This window comes from Symsagittifera roscoffensis, chromosome 9 (genome assembly GCF_963678635.1).
Source record: "Symsagittifera roscoffensis chromosome 9, txSymRosc1.1, whole genome shotgun sequence".
Lineage (NCBI taxonomy): Eukaryota > Metazoa > Xenacoelomorpha > Acoela > Convolutidae > Symsagittifera > Symsagittifera roscoffensis.
The window spans coordinates 28,354,768-28,366,983 of NC_087070.1; the positions used below are offsets into that span (position 1 = coordinate 28,354,768).

Below are 12,216 nucleotides of genomic sequence, written 5' to 3' on the forward strand. Positions count from 1 at the left end.
TAATCATTCACTGCTATGACAATGACAGTATGTGATTCTGTAATCGATCCCTTGCCATGGCAATGATAGTAGGTGATCCTGTAACCGATACTCTGCAATCGCAATGATAATATGTGATCCTGTAATCGATCCCCTGCCATTGCAGGGATAGTATGTGATCCTGTTATCATTCCCCTGCTATGACTTTGACAGTATGTGATCCTGTAATCGATCCCCTGCCATGGCAATGATAGTATGTGATCTTCCAACTAATCGATCCCCTGCCATGACAAGGGTAAAAATTGATCCTGTATTTGATCCTCTGCATGGCAAGGATAGTATGTCGATCCCTTGCCATGGCAATGATAGTAGGTGATCCTGTAATCAATCCTTGCTATGTGATCAAATATTCCATCCCTTGCTAAGGCAATGACAGTGTTTGATCCTGTAATCGATTCCCTGCCATGGCATTGATATGAAGTGATTATGTTATCAGTCCCCTGTCATGGCAAGGATAGTATGTGATCCTGTAATCAGTCCCCTGCCCTGGCAAAATTTTTATGTGATACTGTAATTGTTCCCCTTCATCGCAATGATAGTTTATGGTCCTGTAATCGATCCCCTGCCATGTTAATGGTAGTAGGTCGTCCTGTAATCAATCCTTGCTAGGACAATGCCACGGAATTGATATAATATGATCCTGTAATCAATCCCCTGCCATGGCAATGATATTATGTGATTCTGCAATTGATCCCCTGCAACGTCAATTATAGTATGTGATCCTGCAATCGATCATCTGCCATGGCATTGATATTAAGTGATCCTGTAATCGATCCCCTGCCATAGCAATGATCGTGTAAGCTCCTGTAATCAATCCCTTGCCATGACAAGGATATTATGTGATCCTGTAATTGATCCCCTGCCTTGGCAATGATATTAGGTGATCTTGTAACCAATCCACTGCCATGGCAATGATAGTATGTGATCCTGTAATCGACACCCTGCTAAGGCAATGATAGTATGTGATTATGTAATCGATCCCCTGCCATGGCAATGATAGTATGTGATCCTGTAATCGACCCATTGCTATAGAAAGGATAGTTTGTGATCCTGTAATCGATCCCCTGCCATGGCATTATAGTGGGCTCTCACGTGAACTATAGCTTCACGTCTACCACAGCCTGACCATTTTCGACCGCAATAATGGTTCCACGTTAAGTTCAAGGTGAGCCAAAAATATCTGTGTGGTGAAATGAAAGAAACGGAGATTGCTTAGACAGGCTGGCTGAATAGCTGTTCATAGACCCTCTGCGAGTCGCAGAAACCATAATATTTGGAATCACAAAAAAAATATCCACTTACTCTTTTCGGAAAAACGTCACCAGGTTAGTTGTTAGATTTTGGTGGTAGAAATAATCTGATTGCCTATTGTTCCCGTGATGGTACTTGACATGACATACAAAAAAGTTGTTGCTTCTTAAGTGAAATGTGATGGTTGAAGATTTTTAATTGATTAAGCGGACATTGGTCATTCTCTTGTCCTTACATTCTGGACCGATGTTGATGATATTTTTAGTTGAATATTTTTCAAGGGCAAAATTGCGTTTCGGGATTCTTACGACAAATTACGGAATTCCGGTCCAAACTGCGACATCCAGCGTCAAATATGGAACCCGAGTTTAAGGAATCTGCCTTCATCGAAATCAGTGCCCATACAAACTAACGGTGTGAGTTGTTGTCTAGGAAATCAATAAGTTTGCTCAAAGTTGTTCATACAGTAAGTTACATGAGAAAAATGTCGTAATACTTTAATCATGCTGACATGCTTCATCGCAGTTTAAGACAATTTCGAACCATAGCCAATACAATTGTAAAAAAGGCAATGCACGCAAGTAAAGAAACAAATACTGACTGAGTAAAAAAAATAGTAGAGAAAAAATTTCCATTTTTTTTAGAACAATTTACGTTTGCCACTTTTTAGATAACATCAACCCAATTTGAGAAAACTTAACTTTCAGATGTTCAAAAATCAAACCGCGAAAAAGTAAATTTGAGCCTGAACAAATTTTATGACTTTTCCTGAAGAAAAAAAAACGAAACAAATCATTACGACCTATATAAGAATCTGAACTACTTCGTCGACTCTAAATGAAATTGAATTTCAGATAAAACTTAAGCGGGGAGTTTAAATGATGGAAGAGCCATAACTATTAAGACTTGTCGGAAGAGCCAGACTTTTCGGTAGGATGTTTAAGACTACCCATTTGAAAAGCAAGGATAGCCGGTTACTGTGCAAGTAGCACAGAATGTTCCGACCATAGTCTTTAGAAAACTACGATTTAGAAAGTTTTTTATACAAATTAGTGTAGTTTTTTCTGTTTAGTGCAGCTAAAAAAACAAAAAACTAGTTTTACTTGCTTAAAATTAAGTTTTCAGGTCTTGATATAGGCATAATTCAGCTGTTAAAAGCCTGCTCTCTTGCTTTATTCGCACGAATTAAGACGAAAAATTAAAAATTTCAAACCGAATTTTTTGACACGGGGGAAAGGTTTTTTGAAAATTTTTAATGTGGTTCGAATCATGACTGTAAGAGCTTCAAGTTGATATATCACTCAACTCAGTTCGATGATAATTTGTGGTACCTGATTATGCGTGAAAAACGAAAAAAAAAAATAAAACACTCAAAAACAAAGTTCCGCACACTTTTTCATTGGCCAGAACAAAAACATAGCCAACAGACTGCCGAAGTAAGAAAACGGAAGCCTGACAGATTTTTTGAAAAAAAATTAAGGTCTTTGATTTTAAAGAATCTTTTTGTAAGACATTTTTTTGATAAAGCAAACCCAATTGGAGAAAATTTGATCGACAAATAACTTTTTTTAGTCCAGTATGAATTCTGAAAATTAAAATCCACAGTCGATTTTAAACTTTATTCTTGCTTTTCCTTGTCATTTACACTCTTCTAGATGTAGAGCGTAATTTGCGCTCCTTTTAGCAAATTACTTAGCGCTGAATTAGAAAGAAATCGAATGTCGAACCACGAAAAACGAGATTTCTTGAAAAAAAAACAAGACATAAATAGGTGTCTTCACTTCATTAACACAATGTTTTTAAATGATATTTATCTGCTAAGCATGTAAGCTGAGATTTTACAAACTGTTATAGTAAAATCACATACATAAATAATTTAGATTACTGTTCCAAAATTGGATGTTAGAAAAAGCGCGCTGGTTAGTTTTTTCACTTGGTTTTGCCTGATTAGTAGCTGTACTCGTTCTGATTTACGTCCTGGTCCTGATCCTGCTCCTCTTCACTCGCATAGTCAGTTCCAGCTTCCTCATAGTCGCGTTCTAAGGCAGCCAAATTGTCCCTGGCTTCTGCGAACTCCCCCTCCTCCATCCCTTCTCCCACGTACCAGTGGACGAACGCCCGCTTGGCATACATCAAATCAAACTTCTGGTCGATTCGTGTCCACGCCTCGCCTATCGCTGTGGTATTGCTGAGCATAGCAGCGGCACGCGGAAGGTCTGCCAGGTCTCCACCGGGAACAGTTGTCGGCCGCTGGCAGTTTATCCCAACTTTGAATCCAGTGGGACACCAGTCTACAAACGTGACTGATCTTTTTGTTCTGATCGAAGCAATTGCGGCGTTCACGTCTTTCGGGATCACATCTCCTCGGAACAACATGCAGCATGCCATGTATCGTCCACTTTTCGGGTCGCATCGAACCATTTGATTGGCCGTCTCGAAAAGCGCACTAGTGATGTCGCTAACCGAACTGTTCTCGTGACCTAGACGCTCGGCAGAAACCACTGGAGCATAAGCTGCCACCGGGAAATGAATTCTCGGGAACGGGACCAGGTTAGTTTGAAACTCGGTGAGATCTACATTCAGTGCCCCTCCGAATCGCAATGAAGCTGTGATGGAGGACACAACTTGACCTACCAGTCGGTTCAAGTTCTTGTAGGTTGGTCTGCATATGTTGAGGTTTTTCAAGCATATGTCGTAAATTGCCTCATTATCCACCATGAATGAGCAGTCCGAGTGTTCTAATGTAGAGTGGGTGGCGAGAACGGAGTTGTACGGTTCCACCACTGCCGTCGAGATGCGGGGGGCAGGGTAGATAGAAAACTCTAATTTAGCTTTCTTCCCATAAAAACACGACAACTGCTCCATGAGAAGCGAAGTGAACCCTGATCCGGTTCCACCACCAAAAGAGTGGAATAAGAGAAAGCCCTGGAGACCGGACGCTTTTTCAGCCTGTCTACGGGTTCGCTCAAGCACTACGTCGATGATCTCTTTACCGACAGTGTAGTGGCCTCTGGCGTAGTTGTTTGCCGCATCCTCTCTGCCAGACACCAGCTGATCTGGATGGAACAGACCTCTGTACTTGCCCACTTTGATTTCGTCTGAACAAACGAAGAAAAATTAGTATATTCATATTTTGAAAAAATTTTAGTTTCGCGTGAATCACGACTGAAAGGGCTTTTATATAATATATCACTCGGCACATTATGATGATGTTTTGTGGTACCTGATTATGCGTGAAAAACAAAAAAATACGAAAATACACCCTAACACAAAATACATCCCCATTTTCAATGGTCGGAAGAAAAAGTAGAAATAAGCCTCGATCTAGTAAGAATTCGGCTATGTGTCGGATTCGATCCTGCAACAGTCCAGCTTATTTTCATGGCGTTGATAAACACTTGCCATTGACAAATCATCAAACTGAAAGCAAACTTTTATCGCAAATAAATTATGGATAGCGTTATGCGTATCTACCAACATTTACAGAAAATAAACTCTCATCAATTTTTGTTCTAGGATTCGAAGCCGACCCAACGAGCCCAGACAACTTCATAACTAATAAAGAATTACGAAATAAGCAAAAACAAAACACTTTAATTGCTAACTGAAACTGTTTGCATATGTGCATGAGTATTTCAACTTTCAGTTAAGTGAAAAATAAATGATCATGTAAATTTAAAAATATCAGTAAACGTAAACGTCAGTAACACTTAAACATAGCCAACTGACAGCTAAAAAAGAGTAACGAATGCAAGAAAACTGAAAAAAAAAACTGACTTGTTTTCTTTTTCAAAAACCTTCACTTTTTGAGTTTCAAAAAAAAGAGATGGCCATAAAGCTCTATGAATTTGTAAAACAATTTATGATGGACACTTTTTAGTTAAAATTAACCCAATTTGAGAAAACTAGATCGATAGGTAAAACTTTTATTTCGCTGAGAAGTCTGATAATTATTTTCCATTTTCGAAACTGGAAGTCGATCACGTTTTTCGTGACCTTTACACTTTTGCTGTTTGTTGGTGGAATATACCTTTCTTTTAACAATGAAACGCACTGAATTTAAAAAAATCACAAATCAAACCGCGAAAAATTAAAATCGAGCGTGAACAAACTTTAAGACTTTTTCCTGAAAAAAAAATCATAACTCTTGAAAAGCCTTAACACAATATCAGTAGAGTAGATCAAGTCCTGTCCAATTGAAGTTTTTGCATGAAACTGGAACACAGGTTTGGACCGATCTATTTAAAAAAAAAAAAAAAATTTTGAATACGACCTTCTCACATCTGTAAGGATATCATGCGGAGTAACTTTATAATCTTGAATCATATCCCATGCAGTTACTAATCCTTTGCATAGAGGCAAAGCTGCGTTTCGCAAAAATTTGCGAGAAAACAGCAAAAAAAAACTAGCTCTATAATGTGAAATAAGAAAAGAAAAAGTAAAAATAAACCTTGAAAAATTAAAACTATTTTGCGGAGGATTCGATCCTATTAGCGGGAGATTTATAGTCCCCTCTACTCGCAACTGCGCCACGGACACTTCAATTATTCAAACATTAGCCACAAATAAAGCAGCTACGTATGCTAATAAATTGCCAACGCAATGCAGCAAATGTGGCAACAAATACAAATTGACACAATTTTGCATGTAATAAATTGGAAAGCATAAAGCCAAATTATGAATAAGTTATGCAATTTAGAAGAATTGCAAGATTCGTTGAGCTGGAATTTTTCTAAAATCGAATTTTTATGATTTTAAAGTTGCTCGAAACAATAAGGTCCTTTCGTTTCATTTGATGAAATAAAAAGACACCAATTGTATTAAAATATTACAAATCGAATGTCAAAGCACATGCTATCAAACAGCTACCTTCAAAATGCAGCTAGCGTCAAAACAGCCACGAAATAGCAATAATATTTCCGGCACAGGTTGAAAAAAAAATAATAATTGTACTAAAACACTATGCTTGATTGTGTAAAAAAAAATTGTCTATGCAATGCCCATTATATTTTTGATCAATTATAAATTATAACTCTTTTACTTGCATCGATCGAATAGTTTTCGCGGTTTGTTTTCCAAATAAGCTGATGTTATAACTTTCACAAAAGCATATTAATTTCCAGCCAAGGAGCATGGGTATCGTTAGCTTATTATGTTTCAATATAAAATCACAAGATAAATCGAACTTTGCCCGATTACAGCAGGGTTTTCATAGCACAGTTTTTTGTTTTCAAGTGATATCGTTAAGTTTGCTGATATTCTGTTTAGCCGAGGGGCTGGATAGTGTATATGACTAATGACGCATACGTACAATAATAGTTATTTAGTTTTAATTTAAAGTATTTTTTCAGTGTTTTTATTCCACCGCCCATTTTTCTTTATATCATTTAAACATCTTCGAATGGCAGAAACTAACCCCAAGAGAATTGTGATGTTTCTGTCAAATGTAACCGATTATAATTTTCATACCCTTGTGACTAATTTGTGCTGAGAATGATGAAGTTGTTTTTTAAAGGCAATATTGCAATATAAGCATTAATAGCAAAACTACGAATCGTCGTTTGTTACCAACTGTTGCGTATTAGAAAACGTGATATGTTACAAATTGTCGCCCATAGACAACAAATTATATACCACGGTAATATGGTAATCAATGAATCAACAAACCAATAACAGTCTGCTCCAAGTCCACAAAAATGGACCTCGGAACATGTTTTCCTGTCGGAGTTTCCGAGAAAAATGTGCCAAATGAAGCGTCTCTCATCATCCAGTCATCACAACCACCCTTTCTTCCAGTCGGGAACTCCGTTTGTCTCATGGAACCATCGGCTTCTATTCCATGTTCCAGACAGTACAGTTCCCAGCAAGCGTTTCCCATCTGGATGCCAGCTTGGCCGACGTGTATGGAAAAACATTCTTTCTGGAAAATAGTATTTCTTTATCAATGAAACTAGAGGCCCAGCTAAAGCTGGAGGAGGTACCTGTTTGATAATTTTTTAGTTTGTTGTTCTGATGCGGGATGAAATAGGTGATTTCAAAATTTAAAAATTGGGCTTCACCCAAAACCTAGTTTTTGCTCTATTAAAATATGAATGATATTTTTGTGATTTTGGAAATTTTCCTTATACATAATATTTTTGAACAAACATTAGGGCGTAGCATCTTATGCACGAATACTTCCCACAACCTGTTGCCTTGATTAAACCCTTGATATCAGATTGAGTTGTTTTCGAGAGGAGTCGAAAAGTTTATAAAATACGGACAAGAAATCAAAACATTGACTTTTCCGAGGGCCATCACTTTTAGTGTAAAAAATTTGGCGCAACGGCTTTTTAAGGCGCAACCATTCAAGGGGTGCCACTAACATAAATACCTTTCATATGCCATTTCATTTAATCAAAAGAAACTCACTACTCGGGTTGACCAAAAATACTAATCATACACTTTTCATGCAAATCCATAAGAACAAAAAATAGCATAAAAGGCTTATGATAAGTGAGTGACTTTTCGTATCTGGAAATTTTTTGACTAGCACTTTTCCATAATCTGAAAAATGTTTTTTTATTTAAGTTCTTCTCAGTTTTTGGGTTGTGTTCGTAACCGAACACAAGTGACAAAGTCCTTGGTTACTCAAAGCTAGAGTCACCAAAAAACGAGAAAGTAATTCAATTTTCGTGCATCTAAGACTAAATTTTGCAGGCAAAAAAATTTTTGTGGGAAAATGTTTGAGTGCAAAATTATAATCCATTGAAAATCCATTATAAGGGATTATAATGGATTATAATTTCTTTTTTTTTTTCACATTTATGGAAATAACAGAAAATTTTAAGGTTCTGGAAAATTCAGGCTCTTTTTCATAAAACTCGAAAATAATCCATTATAATCTTTTATAAACCATTGTAACACTTTATAACCAATTATAATGGATTAAATTGATTTCTACTTTGTTTTATATTTGATTAATAAACTGTAATAACCTATCATTTTAGAATTTTATAGGGACAGGACATCGAAATCAATTATAACCGATTTTTATCCATGGAAATTCTTTGCGGGAACTTAGTTGACATGTCCACTTTACAGAAAGAAAATTATAAACGATTTGCATTTGGCTTTTTTACTATTAAAACACTGTTTGGTATTTAGATCACAAGTCTTATTTAGTCTAATTATTTAGACATAATGAAAACATCACTTTAGAAGCTCTTATGAACAGTTAATTAGATTTTATGGATCAACTGACGTCACATTTCACCCTTTTTGCAAAAAAGTCAGTTAAAAAAAATTCTCAAATCGAAAGCAAGATAAAATTTACGATCCAATTGACCACGTAATTTGTTTCATTTCACTAGAATACGATGTTTCCTTGTCCCTCACGAGTTCATTCAACTGAATAAAAAACCTTCATTAGGAAAAATTACATGCTGTTTGTAATCACGTCCTATGTAACGGTGTTGAAAGTTCAACCACTTTTTATAAACTTTTTAATTCAATCAAAAGAAATTCACTACCCGGGTTGACCAAAAACACTAGTCATATATTTTTCATACATGGAAAAAAGCTAATCATACAATTTTCATGCAATTCCATTAAAAAAAAACAGCATGAAAGGTTTTTGATTGGTGAGTGACTTTTCACACGGTCTATCATTTAGCATGCTATCACAAACAAAAGAACGAAGTACAAAAATTGTAACTTATAGCAAACATTTACAAAGATTGATCAATAAGAAATTTGCAATACGAAAGGCATACAAAAAAATGCAATACGAAAGAAATAGGCTTTTTGAAGGTTTTTGAAAACAATTATTTAGAAAACGGGAAATTAATTCAATTTTCGTGCATCTAAGACTAAGTTTTGCATGCAACAAAAAAACTAAGTACGAAAATGTTAGTTTGAGTGCAAAATTCGTTTATAGCTTGAAAAAAAACAATCTAAATTTTTCGGACAGTTTCTGATTAATTTTTTGAATTTTTGTAGTCGCCATCCAAAAAATACTCGTCAAACAATTTCTATATATGGAAATTGTATGATTAGCATTATGTTACCAAAAAAAATTTCATTTATATTATTTATGATGCACCGAATTTTACGCCAAAACAAGAAAAAGTTCTATTCTAAATTTCGATTACACCATTTCAGCAAAACTTTCGAAACTTATATGGAAAGCGTTTTTTTATAGAATTTGTTTATGAAATTATATGATTAGCATTTTCAGTTTATGTAGGTCAACTCGGGTAGCCTTTTTCTTGAAAATTGAGTTTAAATTGAAACACACAGAAATAATAACTTGCACAAAATTGAGAACTTAGCTGGACAATAATTTTGATAGTTGCATTTCTTCGCATGGTCAAAAACAAAAACATTAGTTATTCTTCAGTTAGTACTTATCGCTTGACCGTTGTTGATTAAAGTTGTATGGAGCAACGACCAAAGTTCCATTTACATTTTTTTACTTTCAAACTTCTACGCGCTGTAAAAGCTCAAACTAAGTCGATTTCCTTGATATGACTTCATCAGATGATAACGTTGCACAAAATGAAAACTTTGCGTGGCAGTAGTTTGATAGTTATGATTCTTCACATTACAAGAAGGACAAACTGTTTTACTTGCTACACAAGCTCAAATTATCTACAAAACTAATTGGAATGCACGAATAGCGACAAACAGAAGCACCACACTCATTGTAACACGAAACTATTGAAAAAATTTACCACGACAGCCCAAATATTTGGAAAATCCAAACCACTTAATGTTGTCTCTTGAATCACTTTTGCACTCGATCTCAAGATGCCCCAGTACGCTTCCTAAGAAACTATAACGTTCACTATGAAAATCTTCAATTTCTCTTTTCCCTTATTCATCAATAAACTTTGCGAACACGTTACTTGACTCAGAATGCCCAGACTGGACAAAAGACTGGGCGGATTTAGGGGGGGGGGGTGATTAGAAGCACCCTATCATTCAGGAATTCGACCCCCTGGCGACCCAAAGGGTCCCCCCTTTGTATTATTTTGAGATATCCAGTTTTGGTGACGGAACCTAAATTTTTTCTAAAGGCGCCTTCGGCGTCAATATATACTAATTTTGAAGGGGGAGCGCGTGCCGAAAAAGGCAATTTTTTGGTCAAAATTTTCAAAAATTGCCTAAAAACGCCTTTTTTGGACAATTTTTTAATAATTTGCCTGCGGGGCAAAAAATTAGGCCAAAAAAGGGACTTTTTAGTACTTTGGCAAAACTTAAAAAAAATCAATTTGGTCGACCTAAAGAAAGGTCGACAACATTTTCGAAGATTTTTGAAAATCCGCCCCCCCCCCCTCGAGAAAATCCTAGACCCGCCCCTGACAAAAGGGATAGTAAGGCAGCTCATGCTCACTACAATATAAGAACCAGCAACTCATAATTGATGACTACAGTTCTCATGATTTTATGGTTTTATTTGATGCTTTTATTGGCACTCTCATTTTACTTTGGTTGTATTAGTTTTTGCATAACTTTTAATTGTTATACTGCAGAGCCTTAAATACAAACCAATCATAACCTATAACTTAACCCTATCTAAATATTGTACGCTGATTAGTTTCATCATCCTTTATACCATTTGAAACAACGTGGGTTCAAACCCAACCTCGCTTTCACCAGAGACTAGGATTATTAGAGCAGGGCTAAGAACAGCATAGACTGAGGGGTTGCTCGAACATCATCCGGCCAAGTAAATATATGATGCAAAACAGAGGGTGTATTTTATGTGAGACGAGGGTTTTTTTTGTGACTAGTATTTATATGCTGTTTTCATAATTAGTTTAGATACATCTAATAGAAAGGCTTGAAGTGAGAATTTCAATGACGATTTCAGAGAGATTTTAAAAAATTCAATGAAACTTTGGCTTCAAAGCATTTATAAACTGTATCATGGAAATCCATTCTCAGATAAAAAAAGTCTTATTAAAAATACCATTCTCAGATAAAGTACACCGACTGTTTCTCTCATACCATCTTTTTTGGCCGGATAGGTTCGCGCAACCCATCAGTCTATGCTGATTTAAGCCTAACTCTTAAAATCGTAGTCTCATCAGATTTCGAAAAGCCATTCTAAAATCCTATGTTTTTAAGATTTTTTTGGCTGAAGTTACTGACACAAATTTTGTTAAACCCGTTTTATTTTTTTGAAAAAACGCCACTTCGAACTTCTGTGTTTTTCTTTTGAAAAATAAATTTAAAAAAGCTTAGAAATTTGCGGTAGCCAGAACTGGTATTTTATTGTCCAAAAATTGGTTCGTCGCGAATTGCACTTAAGCAATGTGTGCTGGTATTAAAACTAAAGAAAACTTACCATGTTTAAAACTATCTGCTACAGGCTACGGCAGAACAACTGGAATTCTGCAAAGAAATTGAACAAGTGAAGATTATGTCGGTCTTTCTTTTTGACTGATTGGCATTTTCACCTGTTTTGTGCTAATTATGAAATCAAATTTGGGAAGGAAAAAAGAAAACCGATTGCTTTTAGTTGTCGGTCCAAAGAGATCAACTGGGTGTCAGTGCCAACATCGAAATGTCAATTATACCACTTAGCAGATGGTGTTCAGAAGTTCGGTGCAGATGGAACTAGCCAGTGCAGATTAAAAGTACAATTAATCAAGTGCTACTACTACGGCTGCAACCTTGAAACAGTGATAGCTGTACCAAATAAGGATGGACAACCAGGCGCGCACATCTAAGACTTTCTCGAGGGGAAGGGGTCGAATTTTCAAAAGAACTTCGAAAATTTTATCAGTTTTTGCCATTTTTTAAAAGTCTAGAACCTCACAATAAAAACAATTACACATTGAATATTTTCACACGTTTGAGCTCAGGGTCCCGATAATATCAAAAAAGTTTGTTAAAATATCTGTTGACTTGGTAAACATTTTAAATTTTCAGCCAAAC

The 12,216-nt window shown here is 36.0% G+C and overlaps 1 protein-coding gene across 1 annotated transcript; it reads right to left on the bottom strand.

Annotated features, from left to right (window-relative positions):
- Positions 1–3,047: 3,047 nt before the first annotated feature.
- On the bottom strand, positions 3,048–11,685 carry LOC134854642 (tubulin alpha-2 chain-like). The gene is made up of 3 exons (XM_063870993.1): positions 11,624–11,685; positions 6,958–7,210; positions 3,048–4,388 (listed from the first exon to the last, which is right to left on the bottom strand). The coding sequence occupies exons 1-3, from the start codon at positions 11,624–11,626 to the stop codon at positions 3,238–3,240; spliced, it is 1,407 nt and encodes a 468-aa protein (XP_063727063.1). The 5' UTR covers positions 11,627–11,685; the 3' UTR covers positions 3,048–3,237.
- Positions 11,686–12,216: the final 531 nt, after the last annotated feature.

What these genes read in the sequence shown, in the direction of transcription:
- LOC134854642 (XM_063870993.1), bottom strand. An exon ending in CTTGGAGCAGACTGTTATTG is followed by an intron (nt 4,389 to 6,957) that starts GTTTGTTGATTC and finishes TCGTTTGTTCAG; the next exon opens with ACGAAATCAAAGTGGGCAAG.